Below are 23,730 nucleotides of genomic sequence, written 5' to 3'. Positions count from 1 at the left end.
CAGAAGGCTATTGCAGGAAGTGCTCAAAGGAAATCGGGGTGTATGAGAGCCTGGTTTCCTCTGAACTGAAGCTCCTTCCTGATCCCACTCAGCATGCATCTTCACAGCCTCGGAGCTCTATCCGTTGAGCCACCTAGTTTTCTCACGGCTGTTAGTCCCCATGGATTAATCACCGAAAGAAGTATTTGCTAAACTCCAATTATGTGCCAGGCATTTGTGCAGCAGACAAACCAGAAGGAGCCGAAGAGACTCCATTCTAACCAGGGAGTCAAGCCTGACATTTATAGGCAGATAAAAAATATATAAAGCAAATTCAATAAAAAGGGGAAGACTCTAGCTGCAGGAGAGAGGGCCTCAAACAGAAGAAATAGAAAGTCTGAGATAAAAATCTTTAAGGATCAACGGGTTAGAATCGGAAAGCCCCTTAAAGTCACCCAGACCAACACCCCCTTCCCAAGTTGCTGAGGGGTTTTCAGTCACGTCCGACCCCATTTGGAATTTTCTAGATTGGCCATTTCCTTCTTCAGGTCATTTAAGACAGAGGAACTAAGGCAGCAGAGCTGAGTGATTTTCGCAAGGTCACACAGCTAGGAAATGCCTGAGGCTAAGCTTGAAGCCGGGTCTCCCTGGCACCAGACCTTCCCATCTTTCAGAGGAGGGCCCGGCCCAGGGGCAGAAGCGCTCTGACTCTCCATCCCTTTCTCTCCTCTGCCCAGCGCCTCCCCCAAAGGCCCGGAATCCGGCCCCACGGGAGGCTGGGACTCCGAGAGCTCAGGCGCACAACGACACAAGATCCATTACCCGTCGCTCCGCCCCGCCTTCTCCCTTCGCCCAGCGAGAGCTTCGGGGACCGCCCCCCTCTTGTGGAGGAAATATCCCTGGCCCGCCCCTCCCCTCCAAGTCCCCATCCACCTTTTCCGCCTTCTTTCCGCCGGCCAATCACCGTCGTGTCTTCCTGGGACTGGAGGAGCCAGCCAATCAGCGCTGAGCACCGGAGACCCGGAGCTACTACTAGACTGGCGGCCGCAGCAGCCGCCAATGAACAAGCTTGTTGCAGGAGACCAATGGGATGCGAGCTCTCGGCTGCCCCACTAGAGAGGGCCTGTCAGTCAGAGGGTCCGGTTGCGGCCGCCGCTGCGGCTGAGGAAGAGCGAGCCCCGCGGCCCGAGTCCGGAGTCCGGTCTGCGGCTGGGCTGCCCCGGGCACTGACAGGTGACCCCGGGTTCGGGCCCGGGGCCGGGGAGCAGCGCAGCTCTGTAAGCGGTCTGGGCGTCCGGCGGGATTAAATAATAATAGTAGGGGAAATCCCCGGGGAGACGGGGGCAGCGCCCGGGACGGGGCAGTGCCCGGGGAGACGGGGGCAGCGCCCCAGGGAGGTGGGGGCAGCGCCCGGGAGACGGGGGCAGCGCCTCAGGGAGGTGGGGGCAGTGCCCGGGAGACGGGGGCAGTGCCCCAGGGAGGTGGGGGCAGTGCCCGGGAGACGGGGGCAGCGCCCGGGAGACGGGGGCAGCGCCCCAGGAGAGCGCCCGTGGAAGACGGCCGGCGGGGCAATGACTGGCCTGCAATGGGGGTAGTCAGTAAGGTCGGAAGCGGGGGCAGCGCCCGCGGGGAGCTCCGAGACGGGGAACAGCTTCTGGGGAAGGCCGAGGCAAGGAGGGCAACGAGCGGGGTGAAGCGGACAGCGGGGACGGGGACGGGGTCGTAGCGAGGCCTTTTGGGGAAGGGAAGGAGACTGGCTGTGAATGGGCCGGGGACGCGCTGCAGGGGCGGGCGGCATCGCCAGGGAGGCCTGTGGTTTCCCAGACGTTGCCCCCCAGGGTCCCGCCCGCCGCCTCCCTCCCTTTGGGCCCCACTCCCCCAAGCCACCCAGCTTTCCTTCAGCACTTCCTGCAGACAGGAACGGGGCTGCGTTTCTCCCTTGTTTCTGCGGTCTTTGGGTGGGAAAGTGATCCTTCCTGTCCTTCCCTACTTGGAGGACTGACCCTCACCTTGCTATTCTCTGCCTCAGAAACACTTGTTTTCCAGGTGACTAAACTGGGTATCTTAGACTGGGGGAGATTAAGGAGAAGCAGGAGGGGACTGTGACTAAGGGTTGGTTTTGGGTAGACTAGAAAGTGTGGCTGGGAGAGCTGGAAGCAGGGTGGAGTAGCCGTGAAGCTCCTATATGTACTCTGGTCTCGAGGGGTTCTGGCAAGAGAAAGCTCTTTTATGGAGACCTGAGGGTCTGGGATAAGCTCTGGGAGGGAGCTCTGGGTGCTAGAACGGGCCCTGTGGGAATTAGCCTCCTTAGGGAACAGGAGTATTTTCTGAACTGGGTATTAAGAGGAATATTTCTTTCTTGGGGATACATGCAGTATGACTGGCTGCTCTCTGATTCTTTCCCTTATTTCCTTCCTCTTGGTATCTTGGAAGCTGGGTTTAGGGCCGATGAACATCAAATGAATTAGCAGGGTGAGCCCATATCATTCATAGTGAAGTCCTGAGTTCTCTCACCCAGGGAGAGGCCTGCCTACCTGGGTCAACTCGAACCTTTCTCAGCCAAACAGCCGAGAATATCTGTTCCCTTTTCTGCTCGCTTGCCAGATCGTGCGCCGTGGGGTCGGGATGTTTCCTTGTAGGTGTCCCAAACCTCCGTTTCTGGAATCCCTTCCAGATTTGCCTAGTTCATCTTTCAGATACCTGAACCTTTGTGATACGAAAGGGTTGCTAAGAGGTTAGGGTCTAGAATTGGACTTCTTTTCAGAAGAGTAGGGTATGAGTTTGCCTGTATAGCTCATGGCTGCAAAAAGATCTGACGGTGGGATCTGTCTCCTTGTGTGGGCTATATTTATTCTGATCAAACCTAGTATAGTGGATCCCATTCTGGGATCCTTCTGGAAATTTTAATTTGGGAAGAGAGTAGCAGGATCCAGCACACATTGATGAGAGGAAGACTTGCTAAGTGGATCCCATTCATCTCAGTTCTGGGGCCATGGGTATCATGTCCTATACTTTCTGAAGATGCTACCTTCTACTGTTTTAGCATGGAGTTAAAGTTCCTTCTGGAAAATTTAATTTGGGAAGAGAGTAGCAGGATCCAGCACACGTTGATGGGAAAAGGACTTGCTAAGAATGGCTTGGCTTAGATAGAATTCCACCTGCCTCAAAGTTTTCTATTGATATATTGTTTCTTATAGTAGTGTCTGCAGTCTATTATTAGAATCATAGAACAGGAAGGTCTCTTAGAAATCTAGCCCAACCCCCTCATTTTGTAGAATGGGATCAGAGGTAAAATCATTTATTCTATATCATATATCCAGTAAGTGTCAGAGCTAAAACTTAGACCAAAGTCCTTAGACTCCCCCCCCCCCAAATCCAGGGGTCTTTCCATGATTCTATGAAATGACTTTCCATTTGTTTTCTTCCTTTTTCTCCTAACTCCTGGACTACAACAACTTGGTTGCAAAGAGTTTTGGAGTGTGAGGCCTAAAGAGCCCCTTCAGTTGGCAGGAGATCAAGATGCCATTATGTCACTGTGCTGCAAGACACAGTGACTCTGATGGAGAGTGGGGCCATCCCAGCAGCAGCGGGCTCAAGGTTCTTCTCCACTGGAGCAATGGGGGTGACCAGTATGTGACCTACAATCAGGGTACCATGACTGCAGAGGAAGTCTGCATTCACATTGCACAGAAAGTGGGTGAGTGGGGTTTGAAATAAGAGAAAGATGGATCAGAGGTGAGAACTTAGTAGATTAGGAATAAGGAAACACTGCAGTGAATCTCACTTCAAAGCAGCTTCTCTCTCCCTTACCCCAGGACATTTCCTTAGTGAAATGGATGAATGAGGGGGGTAAAATGGGAGGGAGACTCCTTAGGCAGGACAATAAGGTCTGCTTTCCACCAGGTTGGCCTTTGATAAGGCAAGTATAATCACCTCTTCCAGTCCCAAGGATATGAGAAGTGGTGTGGCCTCAGGAGCTTGGATTCCAGAGCCTTTCCAAAACAGTTTAGTCTTTGGGACCTAGGGCCTGTGGAAGGTTCTGTGGTGTCTGGACTAGGTTGTAAGATTTGATTCCTGCCTCTATATTCTACCACCAGCTGAGATCATGGTTGAGTATCTATTTCCTTATCTTGGATTCCTCAGAATTTTCTGCCCTAATCTTATTCCAACTTCTGAGAAAACAAAATATTAGGGTTGTTGAGGTTTGTTTCCCTGCTCTCACTTTAGCATAGGAAGGAGGGAGGGCTAATTTCTTTCTAATTTCTAGAGTCAGGGGCAACCTCTCAGGGACGTGTACGTGTGTGTATGTGTTCGCGTGCATGCGCACGCTTAATTCTAATGCCCTTCTTATCTACCTTGTTCCTGTTTCCAGGAATCACTCCACTCTGCTACAACCTCTTTGCATTATATGATACCCAGGCTCAAGTCTGGCTGCCTCCTAACCACCTCTTTGAGATCACCAAGGATACCAATCAAACCCTGCAGTTTCGAATGAGGTAGCAGCAGCTCCCTAAGCTTTGGGCTTGGGGGAGTAGGGTCATGACAAAAGCCTTTTCCCCAGTGGCAACAGATTCTTCAGGAAAGATCCCCACATAGAATCTTTAGGGGTATACTCAAGAAGTGGTAGTTCTTGGTGGGGGCTCTAAGCTGGGAGAGCAGTTTCCTATGGTGGACAATTTTTCTCAGCATTGGGGGGTGGGCGGACACATACTCTCCCATTCTGTGCATGTCTTTGGCCCACTATAATAAACTTAGGGACATGGGCTTTGGAAATTGAAGAGATGTGAAGTAGGAGGTTTTCTGTTCCTTATTTCTTCTTGATCTGAGGCATTAGAATCAGGAGGAGCTATAGGTACTAGCCAGTCCTTTGTGGAACCCATCCACTATGGGCCCCCAGGATGGCAGGCTATGGTGGTTCAGAGTAAGGAAGTGTTCTTCTTCTTTGGCAAAGAACCTGGGATAAGACCATGTACCCTGCAGGTATTACTTCAGGAACTGGCATGGGCTGAACACTCAGGAGCCAGCTGTGTACAGAAGCATGCCTCGAGGTTTTGAGGTCTCTGAAGAGAAGACCCGGATTGAGCAGGGGTGTGCTTTGCTGGACAAAGCCTCCTTCGAGTACCTCTACGAACAGGTTGGGGGGTGGGGAGCATCTCCCAGAGGGTAGGGCATGAAGGGATGGGTGAGAGCCAGGGCATTGTTTCCTGGCTAGAGGTCACTGTTGCTGATCCTGCTTCCTTGCTGTCCCTCACAAATCTTCCAAACTTTTGCCAGACCTTCATCTACCTTTTCCCATTAAGAGCTGTGCATGCTAAGAGTCAGCAATGTTTGGAAAGGTCCGGTAGGAGGGGAGGGCTGGGGAAGTCCTCCTGAGTCATTTGCCCCACTCTGTCCTGTTCCCCAGGGAAAGTTTGAGTTTGTCAATGATGTCGCATCCCTTTCGGACCTGCACAGTGACGCAGAGGTTCAGCACTTCAAGAACGAGAGCTTGGGCATGGCCGTGCTGCACCTTTCCCACCTTGCTCTGCAGCGCGGCGTGCCCCTGGAAGAGGTGGTGAGGAAGACCAGGTAGCGGCTGCAGGAGAGCTCGGGGTCCTCCATGCCAGTCAGGGCACCCCGGCCAGGCGGGGCGGGCACTCCCAGGTGCCGGCCATGTGCCTGAGACACTCCAAGGCCAGTGTGTGGGCTACAGTCAGGCAAGGGGCTCAGAAGAGATGGGATTTCTGTTTGTCCTGCTGAACAGACTGAATTTAGACTAAAGGATGATCGGAGGGCACAGTGCAGGGGAGAGACTAAGAAATGTATGGGAGCCCATGTGGGGTATAAGGACTTAACCTGATTTGGGAGCAGACTGCCAGCTCCTGGGCAAGCTGCTCTAAGAAGTAGCGGGTCTGCTGGGGAGATGATGCTGACATCATGATGGGAGGGCCCTTAGACGCAGGAAGAGTAAGTCCTCGGACCTCCTCCCATTCTGTGCATCACCTCCTCCTGGTGATCCTGTCAGGCCAGCTAGAGCCCCTTAGATCCCACTCACCTTTTCCTTCCCCGATCTTGTGCTTGTCCTTCTCTTCTCCCCGTCTCAGCTTCAAAGACTGCATCCCCTGTTCCTTCAGCCGACAAATCCAGCAGAACAATTCCCTGACTAAGTTCCGCCTAAGGAACGTTTTCCAGAAGTTTATGCGACGATTCCATCTGCAGACAGTGGGTCCGGGGCGTTTTAGTGAACAGGACATTATGTTCAAATACCTGGCTACACTGGAACAGCTGGCCCCGCGCTTTGGCACTGAACGCTTCCTTGCCCTGACCTTGGCGTTGCCCACGGAGGCTGAAAGGGATCTGTGCTATGTCAACAGCAGTGAGCAAGGGCCTACGCTTCCACCGGGAGCTACTCTCTCTCTCGCTGACCAGGCTCCTACCCATGAGGTTCTAGTGACTGGGACAAGTGGTATCCATTGGCGGCTTCTTCAGGTGGAGGTGAGCGGACAAGCATGGAGGGCTGCCCTCTGAGGTCCTCCAACTCCCCTCACCCTGGGTAGAGTGAGGGAAGAGGGACCAGGCTTTCATCTCTCCATTCCTGATTTTCAGGACTCTGACTTGAAAGTCAACCACTCCCAAAGCTCCCTTGGTAAGAAGTCCAAGACCCGGGAGGCAGAAAGCCGGAAGCTGAGCCAGTTGCCCACTGAGAGGAAAGAGACTGTCTGGACATATTTTTGTGACTTCCAAGATATCACCCATATTGTGGTCAAGGAGAACAACGTCAGCATCCACCGTCAGGACAACAAGTGCCTGGTGGGGGCTAGAGTGAAGGAAGTGGGCCAGGAAGGCCTGGGGTGGGACCACTGGAGGCTGGGAAGATAATTCAAGTGGGAAAACCTTGCTAATGCCTCCTTCCCCATCCCCAGGAACTGACTCTCCCTTCACCTATGGTGGCACTCTCTCTGGTATCCCTGGTTGATGGCTACTTCAGGCTGACAGCAGACTCCAGCCACTACCTGTGCCATGAGGTGGCCCCCCCGAGGCTGGTGATGAGCATTCAAAATGGCATCCATGGGCCCCTGCAGTGAGTGTGTGTGTGTGTGTGTGTGTGTGAGAGAGAGAGAGAGAGAGAGAGAGAGAAGGGGGAGGGAGAGAAAGAGAAGGGGGAAGGAGAGGGAGAGAGAAAGAAAGGGGGGATGAGAGAAAAAGAGAGAGAGATGCATTGTCTTTTATGTAACTTGATCATTGCATGGTTGTGTCAGTGTGGGAATATGAAGACTGACCTGTGACTGATGTAACAGGGAAAAATTTACCCAGACCTCAATTGCTTCCCCAACTCCCCTACTTTCCTAATGTCCCAGGGAGCCTTATGTACTGTCCAAACTGAAGCGAGAGGAAGTAGAGGATGGCCTCTACCTTATCCGCTGGAGTTCCTTTGACTTCCACCGCCTCATCCTGACTGTGGCCCGGAAAGACCAGGTAAAAACTTGAGGGAGTAGGAGAGCATGTTCCCTTTTTCCTGGGAGAACCAGACTGCTCACTCCTCACTGCTTCCACAGGCAGCTGGAGCACAGGGTCTCCGTTACAAGCAGTTCCGCATTGAAGAGCAGGGCCTGACCTTCCAGCTTGAAGGCTGGGATCAAGCCTTTCCCAGTGTTCGTGAGCTCACTGCAGCCCTACAAGGCTGCACACTGCGATCCAGCTCTGGCTCTGGTCCTGGCTCTACCCTAGAGAGCTTCACACTCAGCAAATGCTGCCTGCCTCGAGCAGGAGGTACAGCCAGGGGCAGGAAGGAAGGGGAGATAAATGTTGGGGGAATGTGGCTAGGCTCCATGGGCATGAGGACATTCACCCCCACACACAGGCTGGTGGTCCTCTTTTTTGGAGGTAGGGGGTGGGGAATCTGCTTCCTTGTAGGATCATTTGGAAATTTCTCATTCTCAAGGTTAAGGCAAGACAATTCTGTCTTGATTATATTTCTTCATCCCTATTTTCCCCAGAAATTTCCAATCTGATCATTACTCGGCAGCGTCCTAAGGAGGGTCCCAAATCACTTAACTTGTCCCAGCTCAGCTTCCATCAGATCCGAAAGGAAGAAATCACCCAGGTGGGTCAGATTCCCCTGTGTCTTGGGACACCAAAATACTTTTTTGGGTCATTTGCTCCTCCCTATCCTGATCCCTTGTTTTGGATTTGGGTGGTGGTGTATAGGACCCCCCCCCCAAAAAAAAAAAAAAAAAAAAAGGTTTCTTGGAGCTAAGGTCCCCAATTTGGATTGGATGGACTGTACTGCATTTGTACTGATGTGGTCCCTTTCTTTCTCTCCTCCTGTTCCACCCACTTCAGCTGGCTCACCTGGGCCAAGGCACCCGGACCAATATTTACGAGGGACTCCTGCACGTGGGGGGTGGAATGGGAGCTGAGGATGAGGAAGATGAAAACATTCCCTCAGAACCCAACAACAACCATCGGGAGCTTCGAGTAGTGCTAAAGGTGTTGGATCCAAGTCACCGCGATATTGCTCTGGTAAAAGGGAACTGGGGAAATGTTGTATGAATAAGGATCTCCTCTGTAGCAGTGGGTATCCCCCATGTAGTGTTATATCTCCCCCAGGCATTTTTTGAGACAGCCAGCCTAATGAGCCAGGTCTCCCACATCCACCTGGCCTTCGTCCATGGTGTTTGTGTCCGGGGCTCTGAGAGTGAGTATATCTCATCTATTATTTACTCCCCCCACTGTTCCTTGAGTCTCAGTGTCCCAAGACAGAAGTTTTCCCATCCCTGGCCTAGACCGCCTCTAGATGTAAGTATTTGGTCTCACCCATTGTAGACATCATGGTGGCAGAACATGTAGAACATGGGCCCCTGGATGTATGTCTGCGGCGGGAGAAGGGCCATGTGCCAGTGGCCTGGAAGATTACTGTGGCCCAGCAGCTTGCCAGTGCTCTCAGCTACCTAGTAGGTGCCTGACCCAGGGAATGGGAGTGCCAGGGGATTGAGGAGCTGGGCAAGGAGAACCACCAAAGTGGCTCTTACAAAGGCATTGCTGCACCTCTCTACCTTGGAAACCAAGCCAGACACCGGCACTCTGGGAGAAGGGCCCTGCACATGTGCCGTGGGTGGTCCTCAGCTCCGTATTATGTTCTGTGACCTTCTCTCTCATATTCCTCTTTAGGAGGACAAAAACCTGGTTCACGGCAACGTCTGTGCCAAGAACATCCTGCTGGCAAGGCGAGGCCTTGGGGATGGCACTCAACCCTTCATCAAACTCAGTGATCCTGGCGTCAGCGTCACGGCCCTCTCCAGGGAGGGTGAGGATGGTGGGGACTGGGGGGCTGCCCCTGGCTAGTGCCTGTCTGCCCTGGAGGGCCGAATATGGGTCATGTCTGACCTCTGACTCTGCCCCCAGAGCGGGTAGAGCGCATTCCCTGGATCGCCCCCGAGTGTGTCCCCAGCGGGACGGGTCTCAGCACAGCCGCTGACAAGTGGAGCTTTGGAACGACACTGTTAGAGATCTGCTTTGATGGGGAAGCGCCTCTCCAGGGTCGTAGCCCTTCTGAGGTAACAACCCCACCCCAGCTTGGTCTCACCCTCCCCCCCCGCCCCCCCCAAAGGGCTGCTCCTCGAGTCTCAATCCTCTGGGACAGTCCTGAGGAACCAGGGTGGGGTCTAACTGCTCAGCCCTGCCGGGAGCCAAGTGCTTCCCTTGACTTCCCTTCCCCCTCAGAAGGAGCGATTTTATGAAAAGAAGCATCGGCTCCCTGAGCCCTCATGCAAGGAGCTGGCCACGCTCATCAGCCAGTGCCTCACCTATGATGCCAGCCAGCGGCCCTCCTTCCGAACCATCCTGCGTGATCTCACGCAGCTGCAGCCCCAGAGTAAGGCTGGCTCCCCCCCCCTCCCTTCCCTCCTGGCTGCTTCTGTTGCTCCCTCCCCAGGTGGTCAGCCCAGTCATTAGACAAAGAAGTGGCTTCTAGGGACCAGTCACCAGAGAAGGTGCCCTCAGGGTGAAGGCCTCACAAGGAAAAGAGGAGGCTGCTTTCTGCCTCAGCAAACAGGCCCTGAGACAAGCCCGCCGAGCCAGGCTGTCCTCAGGATCCCAGACCCAAGGCCCAGCGAGCTCCAAGATGGGGGCAGGATAGAGAGGCTAGTGAGCTCACACACCGGCTTTGTTCTAGCTCTTTTGAACCCCCTCTTCATGGGTCCCCAATCTCTTCCAGATCTTGACATCACCACCATGAGCCCAGAGTTCCCAGCCTCAGATCCCACCATTTTTCAGAAACGCTACCTGAAGAAGATCCGGGACCTGGGAGAGGTCTGAGGGGCTGGGGAAGAAGGGGACTTACAGATGTGAATGAGGGCATCGGGCATCGGGCATGGGGCATGGGGCAGTCCAGCCTGGAGCCAGCCCCTCCCTCCTTTCCCTACCTCTCCTCAGGGCCACTTTGGCAAGGTGAGCCTCTACTGCTATGACCCAACTAATGATGGCACAGGGGAGATGGTGGCTGTGAAGTCTCTCAAGGCTGGCTGCAGTTCCCAGCTCCTGAGCAGCTGGCAGCGGGAGATTGAGATCCTCCGGACGCTCTACCACGAGCACATCGTCAAGTATAAGGGCTGCTGCAGTGACCAAGGTCAGAAAGCAGAGAGGGATTGGGCTTCCCTGCAGTCCTGGGCCTTGAATGACAGGTTTTGGGGCCAGGAAGGGACCTTAGCAACTGTCCAGACGCACCCCTTCTTACAGATGGAAGAGACTTGCCATGGGTCAGGTGGGAGTTAGAGTGGGGAGGAGCCTTAGAGACGTCTGTTCCAATTCCTCCTCCACGGATCAGGGGACTGAAGTTCAGGGAGGTTGTGACTCGCCCTGTATCATACTATGCAGTAAGGAACAGCCAGGATTTGAATCCAAGTTCTCTGGCTCCTGACCCAGGATCCTTTCTTCCCTCTTCCCCTCATACTCTTCTCTTGGTTTTGCAGGGGAGAAGATGGTCCAGCTGATCATGGAGTATGTGCCACTGGGCAGCTTGCGGGATTATCTCCCCAAACACAGCTTGGGGCTGGCCCAGATTCTGCTGTTTGCTCAGCAGATCTGTGAGGTAAGCCCCCGGGAGGTGGAGGGAGGGCGGGGACTCTGGGCCCTGTGACCCCAACTTCTGGTAACCTTCTAGGGCATGGCCTACCTCCATTCCCAACACTACATCCACCGAGACCTGGCAGCCCGAAATGTCCTTCTGGAGAATGACAACACTATCAAGATTGGGGACTTTGGTCTGGCCAAGGCTGTGCCAGAGGGCCACGATTATTACTGTGTCCGGGAGGATGGAGACAGCCCTGTCTTCTGGTGACCAGGGGCCCAGACAGGGGGATTCAGTCCACATACTAGATGAGGTTTACAGCCACCATCTCCCCTGTGGGGGGGGGGGGGGGGGGGGGGGGGGGGGGGAGCACGGGCCAGTAGAGCTGAGGCTTCTGTTCTAGCACAAGGCTCCCTGTCTTTCCCCCCTCCTCCGCCATTCCTTTTGGGAACCTATTTTTCCCTCCCAGCGGCCCGAGTATCATCCCTAGTGTCCCATAGGTATGCTATGGAGTGTCTCAAGGAGTGTAAGTTCTACTACGCCTCCGACGTCTGGTCCTTTGGGGTCACCTTCTACGAACTGCTGACACGCTGTGACTGCAATCAAACCCCACCCTTGGTGAGAGCCTGGTCTTGGGCCTGCCAGCCCCTCCCCCCAGACTCCTTAGCAGCTCCCACCTGGGTGACAACCCCCCTTGTGCCTTTTCTCTGATCAGAAATTCATCGAAATGATTGGGGTCACCCAGGGCCAGATGACAGTGCTGAGGCTCATAGACCTGCTAGAGAGAGGCCAAAGACTGCCTTGTCCCAAGGACTGTCCCTGTGAGGTAAGTTCCCCTCCCCACCTTTCCCACTGCTGAAGACACTGTTGGAACCCAGCTCTTCTCTCTGTGTTGCCCCTCTCCCATTGGAGGTTTTTTCTTGCTTGTGGTGACTGATTATAACTACTTCAATAATCCTCAACATTGAGAGGTAAGGCCTTGCCCAGTCTTGGAGGGTATAGAGTCACAGCCCCCAAAACTCTGGCAGATGAACCCCATCTGAAAATGTGGGGTCTAAAGCTCCCCTCCTTCTCGCCCTCTTCTTTCCCTGCTAGATCTATCTTCTCATGAAGAATTGCTGGGAATCTGAAGCCTCCTTCCGCCCAACCTTCCAGAACCTTGTTCCCCTCCTCAAGACATTCCATGAGAAGTATAGAAGTCAAGCTCCCTCTGTGTTTAGTGTATGCTGAAGGGGAGACCTCAAGCAACTCGGCCAGCCTGAGCTCACCTGTGCACTATGGGAGTAGGAAATCCAACTGGGGCCTTATTTTTAGGCCCCCTTGGTGATTGGAGACTGTCTCCCCCTCTCTCCACCATCTTCAGTCCTGGAGGGAGTGAGGCCATTTTTAACCCCTTGGGACCGTTGGGGAAAAGCCCACTGATACCATCCTCAACCTTTTCCCCCAGTGCTAGGAGGTGCCTGGAGGCTATATGGCGGGGGCCTGACTGGTTACTCCATAAGTGTGAAATTCTGGAAACAAGAGATGCAACACTGTGACCTCTGCCATACTTCTCCCCCAGAGTGGAAATGAGGGGTCAGCCAGCTTTCCTTAGGCCACTTACCTTGTGCCTTGCCCCAGTTCCCTTCTCTCACAACACACCTCTCTCCCTTCTCCTCCTCCCCCCCCCCCCCCCCAATTGCCTCAGGACCAGTGAGGGGAAAACTTGATGCCTTTTTTCCAAGAGGCCTTAACTCTCTTTCTCTGCCTTTATCCCAACCCCTTGTGTCCCTTTTCCTTCTTGAGTTCCATTTTAGATACAGCAGGACTGAGAGTAGAGATTACTCTTGATGCCCTACTTTATCCACAAGCAAAACCATGGTTTGCCAACATGAGCTTCAGTTGTGTAGGTAGAAGTGTTATTGGTCCCTTTTGAGCTAAGCTGAGGTGACTCAGGAAAAAAGCTACAGAACCTGGTCTTAAAGACCAGCCATATGAAGCTACAGTTTTCAAAGATTAAAACACAGGGTCTGCCCCTCCCTTGGGTCAGTCACTTGGGCTAGATGAGGCAGAGTAGGCTTAAGTCTTGAGCTCCATCTTTCCTTTTACTGTAGCCACACTTGTTTTGTTCCTTCTCTCTCCTTCTCCCCTCCCCTCCCCTCCCCCTTCTTTCCTCATATTGGGTCTCCTGGTCTCTAAAGTGAATCTAGACTGGGTGTGGATGGGGATGGAGTTAGTCATCACAGTATCACTTCCTTTCTCCAAGAAACACTGCCGTCTCCTCTTATTTCCCACTCAAGTCCAGCAGGCCTTCTTTCTATAAATCAGCTTCTCCCAGAATGTGACGCTAATCTCTGGTCAGGTTTGCATCTGGGCCCCCACCAGTTCACAGCTCACTCAGAAAAGAATGTCTGTGTGTGAAAGAGAGGGCCATTCAGAGAGGTTCCCTGGCCTCTGTAGGCCTTGAGGGCAGGAATTTTCTCCCCTTGCCTATGGCACAGTGCCCTCAGGCTTCCCACCAGGCATTCTAGGGTGTTTGTGGTGGAGGAAGAGCAAGAGCAGGCAAGTCCCCAGCCACAGGATCCTGTCGATTGGTCTGCAGATGTGATGTAGCTTGCCTCATGACATCATGCATGAATGTGGTCCTCAGCCAAGGTAAAGATTTAATTAATTTAATAAAAAGGCAGACGCTTCTGGGCACTATCCAGGTGGATGAGACTGAGGAGGGAGCTGCCTCTCTTTATAATCAGTTATCCACCCAGGCCAAGTTTAGTGCCTCGTTCCTCCATTCCTGGAGAACCTGTAGCTGGGGGGAAGAGAGCACAGGTGGAACTGATTAGCACTGGGCAGAGGAGGACACACTGTAGCTGAAATGTGTGTGGCTGGAGGCCGAGTGTGACTGATGGAACATCTTCAGTGAGGGCTTGACCACCAGCCTGAGCAGCACTGAGGGAGGGACCAGGGATGTGCTTTGAGCTCACACTCTGTCCACCATCCCCCAGCTCTCTAGTCCTCCCCTCAGCCCAGGAGTTTTACTCTCAATTGGGGCAATGGACATTTGGATTCGGAGTCAAGGGAGGGGATTAAAATTTCCAGCTCTGCTCCCCACTGTGTGTGTGTTAGCTTGGGCAAAGCCCTTTCTCTTCTATAAAACAATTGGCTAGATAAGCTTAAAGGTCACTTGCAGTTCTGCATCTGAACCTGTTGTAAGGAATCTATCATATTGGACTTCAGCAAAGCTGTAAGTTGGAAGAAGAGACTTGGAAGTATAAAGCACTCTAGAGCTTAGAGCCTGAGACAAATACTTAACCTCATAACTTTAATGATTGTTCCCCGTCACTGAGCTGTGTGAGATCCCAACAGGGATCAGGGAGGTGAACTGTTGGACCATCAAAAGTTAGGGTGAAGTTCCTCACCGAGGAATTCAGGATTTGAATTAAAACATCCTTTTGACCTGTCTGGCAGAAATGTTGCCCAGCAACCAAACAGCCTGCTCATACCAGACTAGCATCAGCTGCCCAGTGGTCAAGAGACTTGTGTAGGTTGGTCTGTCCACAAGCCCAGTGAAGGGCTGGCTCAACAGCAGAACAAACTACTTAATAAACCCAGCAGCAAACTGCGCTAGCTACCTAAGACATCTTGCCCTCAGCGTGGTAAGCATAGCCCGAAGAACCTATCCAACGGAGATGTATCCTAGGAGAAATTAGCCTGGCAGTGGAGTGGCTTGTTCATCACTGTTACCAATGCTCCCCGACAAGGAACTTCTTGAGGATTCTGGAAAAAACATGAAATCCCTGATATTCCAGAATTGTGAATTGCCTTGGGTACATGTGTTCCCTACATATGTGCCTCACTACACTGTACTTTTAAGTTCATGTCTGCTTGTCCCCAACAGAGTCTATGTATCCCAGATTTTTTTGGGAAATGCTTTGTAATTACTATTCTTGTTACATCTTTTGAGTAAATGTCTTGTCTAAGAGCTAATTTAATCTACTGGCTGATTGTTAAGGGGAAGCCCATTAATGATGCCTTATGAGCTCCAGTCAGGAGGATCATACCTAATTCTTGAAATAGTAGTTGCCCCTCTGGGTACCAAATTCACTAATGCCAGTTCAAGTTGAGGAGTGAGCCCAAGAGAGTGTGATTTACTCTTCTACAAAGAATAAAGAGTATTGACTTTTAAAATTAAATCTTTAATGAGTTCAGTGTGGAATGGGTAAGGAACTCAACCCAATTCAACAAAAATATATTCTGAATATGAGAGCCACAACCCTTCCAAAAAAGAGTCTCTAGCTCTGACTTCTATTATAGAGTATATCTTTATCCTGAGACTAGCCTGATTATCCCAAAAAAGGAGTAAAGTTTTCTTTTCTTCTTTGCTTATGCTCCTTCCTTAAGAGTAGAACTTAAGGAGAAATCTCTAAAAGTAAACAGAATGGTTCATTATAGAGGTTTACTAAAAAAAAGGGATTAACAAGGAGTTTTGTAAAAATATAAGTAACATTTTAAAAATTTGGTATCGGGTAGGAAGCTTTTATTTCCTCCAGAACAAAAAAAAAAAATTACTTAAAATAGAAAAACTCATAAGTACAAATTAGCAAATGGTGAAAACAAACAAAAATCTATCACTACCATTATAATCTCCATAAGGGTAAAGACAATTTTGTGGGACAGCAGAAATAGAAATTTCACTTTCATCTTGGACCTGCATTGAGTAACTCATACTATTCAGATGTCCTGCCCATCAGGCAATGACTTTTCTTAACGCTTTCAGCTGAAACATCTTGTTTGTTATCCTAACTTTTCTTCCAATAGAGCAGTTGCAGGAATCATCTCCTCTGGGGCAATCAGACTCAAGAAACCAGGTACACTGGAAATTGCAGAGACAAATATCAATCTGTTGTCAAAAAAATAACTATCTTCCTAAGAATTAAAGCTATCCAAAAATGGAGTGCACTGTCTCAAGAGATGATGGGTTTATCCTGCCTTGGAATTCTGTATAACCACTTAAATATCAAGGTATATAGAGTGGGAATTCCTTTAAAGTAAGCATTAAGTTCTATGTTCACTGAGTTGGAACCTTCCAATTCTTAATTTTTTTGTGTGTAGTACAAATACAGAAAGCAACCAAAAACAGGCTCACTTACACAACATATATCCTTTATGTCAAATATTCAATCTTCAGATTGCTATTGCCATGCTTTAAGGAAGAGGAGAAATGAGAAAAATCTCTTTACCTTGTAGAGCACTGAATAGGAAGAGCCTTCCACAAAAGTTTATTCCCCCCATGACCAATTTTCTCAGTAGTCAATCCTTTCTGCTGCAATCCCCAGTCACTGAACCAAATCAGAAGTTGCTATGCTATGCTTATATTTTATTTATTCATCTTCAACATTTACGATATTTTGATTTCCATTTTTTCCTCCTTCCCTTCCTACTCCCCTCTCTAAGATAGCAATCAATCTGATATACATTATACATGTACAATCATATTAAATATTTGTCCACATGTTTGTGGAAAGCAGAATTAAAACAAAGAGAAAAAAACAAGAAAAAAAGATGACAAAAAAGCAAAAATAGCCTGCTTCTACCTGCAATTAGATTCCATAGCTCTTTCTCTGGATGTGGATGGCATTTTCCCATCAAGAGATTATATTGCTGGAAGAACAAAAGTTGATCCAAGTTGATCATTTGTTGCTTATCTTTTTTTTAATAGCTTTTTATTTACAAGATATATGCATGGATAATTTTTCAGCATTGACTCTTGCAAAACCTTTTTTTTATTTTTTTTATTTTTTATTTAATAGCCTTTTATTTACAGGATATATGCATGGGTAACTTTACAGCATTAACAATTGCCAAACCTTTTGTTCCAAGTTTTCCCCTCCTTCCCCCGACCCTCTCCCCCAGATGGCAGGATGACCAGTAGATGTTAAATATATTAAAATATAAATTAGATACACAATAAATATACATGACCAAACTGTTATTTTGCTGTACAAAAAGAATTGGACTCTGAAATATTGTACAATTAGCCTGTGAAGGAAGTCAAAAATGCAGGCGGGCAAAAACATAGGGATTGGGAATTCAATGTAATGGTTTTTATTCATCTCCCAGAGTTCTTTCGCTGGGCGTAGCTGGTTCAGTTCATTACTGCTCCATTGGAACTGATTTGGTTCATCTCATTGCTGAGGCTGGCCAGGTCCATCAGAATTGGTCATCATATAGTATTGTTGTTGAAGTATATGATGATCTCCTGGCCCTGCTCGTTTCACTCAGCATCAGTTCATGTAAGTCTCTCCAAGCCTTTCTGAAATCATCCTGCTGGTCATTTGTTACAGAACAATAATATTCCATAACATTCATATACCACAATTTATTCAGCCATTCTCCAATTGATGGACATCCCCTCAGTTTCCAATTTCTGGCCACTACAAAGAGGGCTGCCACAAACATTCTTGCACATACAGGTCCCTTTCCCTTCTTTAAGATCTCTTTGGGATATAATCCCAATAGTAACACTGCTGAATCAAAGGGTATGCACAGTTTGATAACTTTTTGAGATGCTTATCTTTTAACAAAGGGTCAAAGCATATGTTCAGCACCAAAGATTACTCCTATTACAAATGCATATGAGGATCATGTCCTCACGGAGTTTAGAGGAATAATGGTAAGAGCCTAGATCTTGGTATCAGAAAACCTAGTTCTGAATCCTGGCTCTCATACTATTGGTGTGATCCTGGGCAAGCCACTTAATTTTTCTTAACTTCATTTGTGTTATGTATATAAGTACTGGGGGTGGGATGATTGATCTAGGCTTACCTTAAGAGTCAAAGGGCTATTCTCTGATAGTCCTGATTAATTGGATGAAAACACTTCTTTAATCAATCATAGGCTTTAGACCAGGTGTAAAACAAGTCCTTGATCAATGCAGATATCTTTGAAAACCACTGGATGAATTAGAATGACATCACACAGGGATTGGGTTCTGATTGATTGCAAAAACTGGGTCACAGCTGTGAGTTTTCTATAAAATAGCAAACCAATTTTGAACCAGAGGATTGGATCATCTGGTAGCTTTGCTGCTTACAGTGGAAGCTTTCCAGCCCAACCCCTGACAAAGGATTGTTGCTCAGGAAAAATGCAAGAAACAAGTAAACCTTGGTCTCCTTACCCTTAGCCAAAGAGGGATTATATAACATTGGGGGAACCCGAAGACTTTTCATCAGTGTCCCAGCAGCATCTCTGAGCGGCAGTGGTTGATGACAGAATCTGCTTTGGGAGTTAGAGGGAAAAGAGATGTGGTGAAGAAAGATAAGGAGCCCAGTGGAAAAGCTACAGGATTCCTAAGGGAACAATCTGAGAGCTAGCAATAGGACTTGGAGAAGCTGTTGATTCTCTCCTCTATCTTACATTGATTTAAGCATAAACCCACTTTCCTTGAGATTCTAGAAGAGAATATCCCAACATTGGTGGAGGAAGAGAGATGACATTTTGTACAAACTATAGCACCTTGATACCTATTTCTAAAAGCAAATGAATTGGCTAACCGATCAACTGATAATCAATGGTAGAAGAATAGCCTTGGGGGTTTGTGAGTTAGATAGCATTGGGACACCTTCCCAGTCTTCTCAGGGTTCCCCCTGGAACCTTGGGAAATGATATAACAGAGACAGTTAGGTGGCACAGTGGATAGAGCACTGATCCTAGAGTCAGGAAGATCAGAATTCAAATGTGGCCTCAGATACTTACTAGCTGTATGACCCTGGGCAAGTCTTAAACTTAACCCCATTTGCCTCTTCTCCCCGAATAAAAAGAAGTGATGTAGCAACTGGTCTTTGGGAATTTCATCTCCTAATGAGAGTAGGGGTTAGGAAAATGGCTTCAGATGCATTGTTGGTGGAGTTGTGAACGGATCCAACCATTCTGGAGAGCAATCTGGAATTATGCCCAAAAAGTTATCAAACTGTGCATACCTTTTGATCCAGCAATGCTACTACTGGGCTTATACCCCAAAGAGATACTAAAGAAGGGAAAGGGACCTGTATGTGCAAAATGTTTGTGGCAGCCCTGTTTGTAGTGGCCAGAAGCTGGAAACTGAGTGGATGCCCATCAATTGGAGAATGGTTGGGTAAATTGTGGTATATGAATGTTATGGAATATTGTTGTTCTGTAAGAAATGACCAGCAGGATGAATACAGAGAGGCTTGGAGAGACTTACAAGAATTGATGCTAAGTGAAATGAGCAGAACCAGGAGATCATTATATACTTCAACAACAATACTGTGTGAAGATGTATTCTGATGGAAGTGGATTTCTTTGACAAAGAGACCTAACTCGGTTTCAATTGATCAAGGATAGACAGAAGCAGCCACACCCAAAGAAAGAACACTGGGAAATGAATGTAAACTGTTTGCATTTTTGTTTTTCTTCCCGGGTTATATTTACCTTCTGAATCCAATTCTCCCTGTGCAACAAGAGAACTATTCAGCTCTGCATACATATATTGTATCTAGGATATACTGCAACCTATTTAACATGTATAAGACTGTTTGCCATATAGGAGAGGGGGTGGAGGGAGGGAGGGGAAAAATCGGAACAGAAGTGAGTGCAAGGGATAATGTTGCAAAAAATTACCCTGGCATGGGTTCTGTCAATAAAAAGTTATTATAATAAAAAAAATAATATTCTAAGCAAAAAAAAAAAAAAGGAAAACGGCTTCAGTGCATAAACTACATTTTAAAAATAAGGATGTTAACATTTGTAGACAAAACCAAATAAAGCACTATTGTGGTCTGAAAAGAAATTTGTAAGCCTTGGTTCATATATAAATTGTTCAAAAGAATCTGTTTGAAGAAACATCATACAGTTTACATATGAAATTGTAAACACTCAAGTATAGTATGCATTCAGGGAAGGGTAAGATGAAATCATGAACCTATCATCTGGAGAAATTGTTCTACCTCCAAGATCTGCAACTCAGTATCTCTCATCCAATTTCAGCTGCCTCTAAGAATCCCCCAGTCTTCCTATACCATTCTTTGTCCCTATTATGGAATATGCAAAACAGGATTGAGCCCAGAAGGTGCTGCCTTCTTCTTCATTACCTTTCCAAGTACTAGCTGCACTTCTTCTCAGCTCAGAAGAGTTGACTTTTCTTGCTCCCTTTTCTAATTTCGGGTTCTCTCTGTTGCCATAGTTCAGGATCTTCTCTTCCTTTGAGATACAGTTAATCCAGACACATTGGTGCAATTATCTATGACTCATTCTCTCTCCTTTCTCAAGGACTTTATTATCTGATTCAGTCTTCATCTCCACTCCAATTTCTGCTCTTCTCAAAGATCATGACTTCAAGGAAGGGACCTTATGCTACAGGACTTCATTATGCATGTCAACGTTCCTTTAAACACCCTAGTCTCCAAGTTCCTCAGTCTCCTCAACTGCCATGTCCTGTTTCTTCACTTAGACACAGGGGGTGGCCAAAACTTATGTCACCACGACCCAAGAACACTTCTCTCTTCCATCATCAAGAATTTGGAAGTCCTTTATCCAGCCATAACCTCTTGTCCTTCTCTTTCCCTATAATTTATACATTTTAGATCTTTTCTTCCCCCACCTCTAGTCCCTCTATTCACTCAGTAATTACTTAAGCCATCACCACAGCTGTTTTCAATCTCCTTCATTGCCAGCCCTTACCCCTATAATTAACCAGACCAGTGTTATACCATCTTCTACTCTAAAATCTCTTGTCCCAATGTCTGATAACTATTGATGTCCTTGACAAACAGTAACCTGGAATTACTCTCACTATCCGCCTCTTCTGCTCTTATTTGCCAATGCTGAATGGATCTGGAAGAAGTCTCCATGTTGCCATGGAGGCTACTGTAAATGATGTTTTTTAATCTCAATTGTACCTTCACTCTGGCAAAACAATCTTTTCGTCCTTCCCTAGTTGATTCTCTGTTGTACTACACACGATATCCGTTCCAAACCTCCTAGCCCTTCCTCAAGCTTTTGATACCACTTACTTCCCACACTCTCTCAACAGGGAACCTTGCCTCATACTCTACTGTTCCAACGATTAGAACCAGCATCTCTTTGTGCATTTTAATCTCTCTCTCTCTCTCTGTCTCTGTCTCTCTGTCTCTCTCTGATTAGGTTTCCCACTCAGCCTGAAAATGCTACATTCATGAGTGTGATTCTATTGCTAACTAGCTGAGGAGCTTTGACAAGCAGAGTTTCTAACTGGACCAATTGTCAGGCAGCCATATTGGTACCACATCTAAAACATACCAGCTTGGCTTTAGTTCTAATAAAGCTCAAAACTCCCAAACTCAAGTCTCAGACTCCCCAGTAGACTATCTGTGCACACCACCATACTCTCATTTTAATGCCAAAAGACTTTTAGTTCTACATCATTCTATAATGATACCCTACAGGATATTATAGCTGTCGTGTTAGGCAAGAAAGGAACTCTGGCTCCTCTATCCCAAGTAAAGATGTCGGGTGTCTACTTACAGCATATGTTTATTCTGAGAGCACCCTCAGCAATTTTCTGTGCTAATTTAGAAACAAATGGGATTTAGATATGCTTGAGTTGCTGCTTCAAAGTTGCCTTTTTTTAAGCACTTAATTGTTCTTTTGTATCAAGCAGATGGTTTGTATCTTTTATTCTAACAGAAGGTCTTTGCTCTAACTCACTAATATCTTCTTCAGTTTACACATCTCTGACCTCCCTGGCTTCCTTTTAGTCCCCACTAAAATCCTGCTTTCTACAGGAAATTAATTCCAGTGACTTCTCTTACTTCTTGTACATATCCAATCTGTAATATGCTTTGCACACTTCCCTATTACTTTGCAAGCTCCTAGAGAGCATTCTATCAATGACTTCTTATAACTCTAGTGCTTGGCACATTGCCTGACACCTAATTGAAATTTAATAAATAGTGACTGGTTGTTCCCATATTTAAGTCTCCTTTCCTTAATCAATTTCTTTTTTAATATCTCTTCAATATTCTCTAAACATCAAAAATTTTCAGCAAAACATGGTCATGTTGCTCTGATTCTTTTTAAAAAATTTTCAATTAGTAAACATTTCTTTTCTCTCCCTTTTAAATCCCCCTACCCATTAGGAGAAAAGAAGAAAAATACTCTTTTTTTTTTTTTACGTGACCAAAACGTTATTTTGCTGTATAAAAAGAATCAGACTCTGAAATATTGTACAATTAGCTTGTGAAGGAAATCAAAAATGCAGGTGGGCATAAATATAGGGACAGGGAATTCAATGTAATGGTTTTTAATCATCTCCCAGAGTTCTTTCCTGAGTGGTTCAGTTCTAACTGCTCCTTGGAAAATTTTGTTGATCTATTGTGAGGATGGCCGGACCATCAGAACTGGTCATCATATAGTATTGTTGGGAAGAATAATGATCTCCTAGTCCTCCATTTACTCAGCATCATTGAAGTCTCTCCCGCCTTTCTGAAATCATCCTGTTTCATTTCAAGAACAGTAAACCATAATATTCATATACACAATTTATTCACCATTCTCCAACTGATAGGCATCCATTCAGTTTCCCAGTTTCTAGCCACTACAAAAGGGCTGTCACAAACATTCGTGCACATACAGGTCCCTTTCCTTTCTTTATAACCTTTGGGATATGCCCAGTAGTAACACTGTGGATCAAAGGGATACAGTTTGATAACTTTTTGGATAGTTCCAAATATTCCAAAATGGTTGGATTTTTAACCCACCAACAATGATCAATGTCCCATTTCCCACATCCCCTCCAACAATCATCATTATTTTTTTCCTGTCATCTTAGCCAATCTGACAGGGTGTAGTGGTATCTTAGGTTGTCTTAATTTTTGCATTTCTCTGATTAATAATGACTTGGAGCATCTTTTTCTATGACTAGAAATAGTTTCAATTTCTTCATCTGAGAATTTTGTTCATATCCTTTGACCATTTTTCAATTGGAGAATGGCTTGATTTTTTTAAAATTAGAGTTAATTTACATATTTTTGGAAATGAGGCCTTTATAGAACCTTTGACTGTAAAAATATTTTCCCAGTTTATTGCTTTTAATCTTTCGATTGTTTTTTGTACAAAAACTTTTCAGTTTGATAATCGAAATTTTCTATTTTGTGATCAGTAATGATCTCTAGTTCTGCTTTGGTCATTCCCCTTCCACAGGTCTGAGAGGTAAACTATCCTGTGTTCCTCTAATTTATTAATAATTTCATTCTTTATGCCTAGGTCATGATTACCCATTTTGACCTTATCTTGGTGTACGGTGTTAAATGTGGATCAAGGCCTAGTTTCTGCCATATTAGTTTCCAATTTTCCCAGCAATTTTTATCAAACAGTAAGTTCTTATCCCAAAAGCTGGGGGTCTTTGGGTTTGTCAAAGACTAGGTTGCTATATTGTTGACTGTTTTATCCCTTGAACTAACTCTATTCCACTGATCAACTAATCTATTCCTTAGCTAATACTAAATGGTTTTGGTAACTGCTGCTCTATAATATAATTTAGATCTGGTACAGCTAAGCCACCTTCATTTGATTTTTTTTTTTCATTAATTCCCTTGAAATTCTTGACCTTTGTTTTTCCATATGAATTTTGTTATTTTTTCTAGGTCATTAAAATAGTTTTTTGGGAGTCTGATTGGTATAGCGCTAAATAAATAGATTAGTTTAGGTAATATTGTCATCTTTATTATATT

General features: G+C 47.2%; 1 protein-coding gene across 4 annotated transcripts; it reads left to right on the top strand.

Moving 5' to 3' along the window:
• Positions 1 to 1,060: 1,060 nt before the first annotated feature.
• TYK2 (tyrosine kinase 2) lies at positions 1,061 to 15,190 on the top strand. 4 transcript variants are annotated; one of them, XM_031947504.1, is made up of 24 exons: positions 1,061 to 1,212; positions 3,448 to 3,676; positions 4,352 to 4,475; positions 4,960 to 5,113; positions 5,384 to 5,547; positions 6,063 to 6,453; positions 6,565 to 6,768; positions 6,882 to 7,039; positions 7,317 to 7,434; positions 7,515 to 7,728; positions 7,956 to 8,062; positions 8,302 to 8,481; positions 8,569 to 8,656; positions 8,785 to 8,912; positions 9,130 to 9,265; positions 9,364 to 9,515; positions 9,682 to 9,832; positions 10,175 to 10,269; positions 10,393 to 10,585; positions 10,929 to 11,047; positions 11,120 to 11,292; positions 11,527 to 11,644; positions 11,742 to 11,852; positions 12,122 to 15,190. In XM_031947504.1, the coding sequence occupies exons 2-24, from the start codon at positions 3,499 to 3,501 to the stop codon at positions 12,254 to 12,256; spliced, it is 3,591 nt and encodes a 1,196-aa protein (XP_031803364.1). In that variant the 5' UTR covers positions 1,061 to 1,212; positions 3,448 to 3,498; the 3' UTR covers positions 12,257 to 15,190. The 4 variants fall into 4 exon arrangements, with proteins under 4 accessions (XP_031803364.1, XP_031803365.1, XP_031803363.1 ...); XM_031947505.1 differs by having other exon boundaries at positions 1,061 to 1,256; positions 9,685 to 9,832; XM_031947503.1 differs by having other exon boundaries at positions 1,061 to 1,256.
• Positions 15,191 to 23,730: the final 8,540 nt, after the last annotated feature.

The sequence above is a fragment of the Sarcophilus harrisii genome, chromosome 1 (assembly GCF_902635505.1).
Source record: "Sarcophilus harrisii chromosome 1, mSarHar1.11, whole genome shotgun sequence".
Taxonomy (NCBI): Eukaryota; Metazoa; Chordata; class Mammalia; order Dasyuromorphia; family Dasyuridae; genus Sarcophilus; species Sarcophilus harrisii.
The sequence above is the reverse complement of the archived record's forward strand: the minus strand, read 5'-3'. Positions and strand labels throughout refer to the sequence as shown.

What these genes read in the sequence shown, in the direction of transcription:
- TYK2 (XM_031947504.1), top strand. Translation starts at nt 3,499, where the DNA reads ATGCCATTATGTCACTGTGCTGCAAGACACAGTGACTCTGATGGAGAG. An exon ending in CTGCCTGCCTCGAGCAGGAG is followed by an intron (nt 7,729 to 7,955) that starts GTACAGCCAGGG and finishes TATTTTCCCCAG; the next exon opens with AAATTTCCAATCTGATCATT. An exon ending in TTGCTCAGCAGATCTGTGAG is followed by an intron (nt 11,048 to 11,119) that starts GTAAGCCCCCGG and finishes GTAACCTTCTAG; the next exon opens with GGCATGGCCTACCTCCATTC.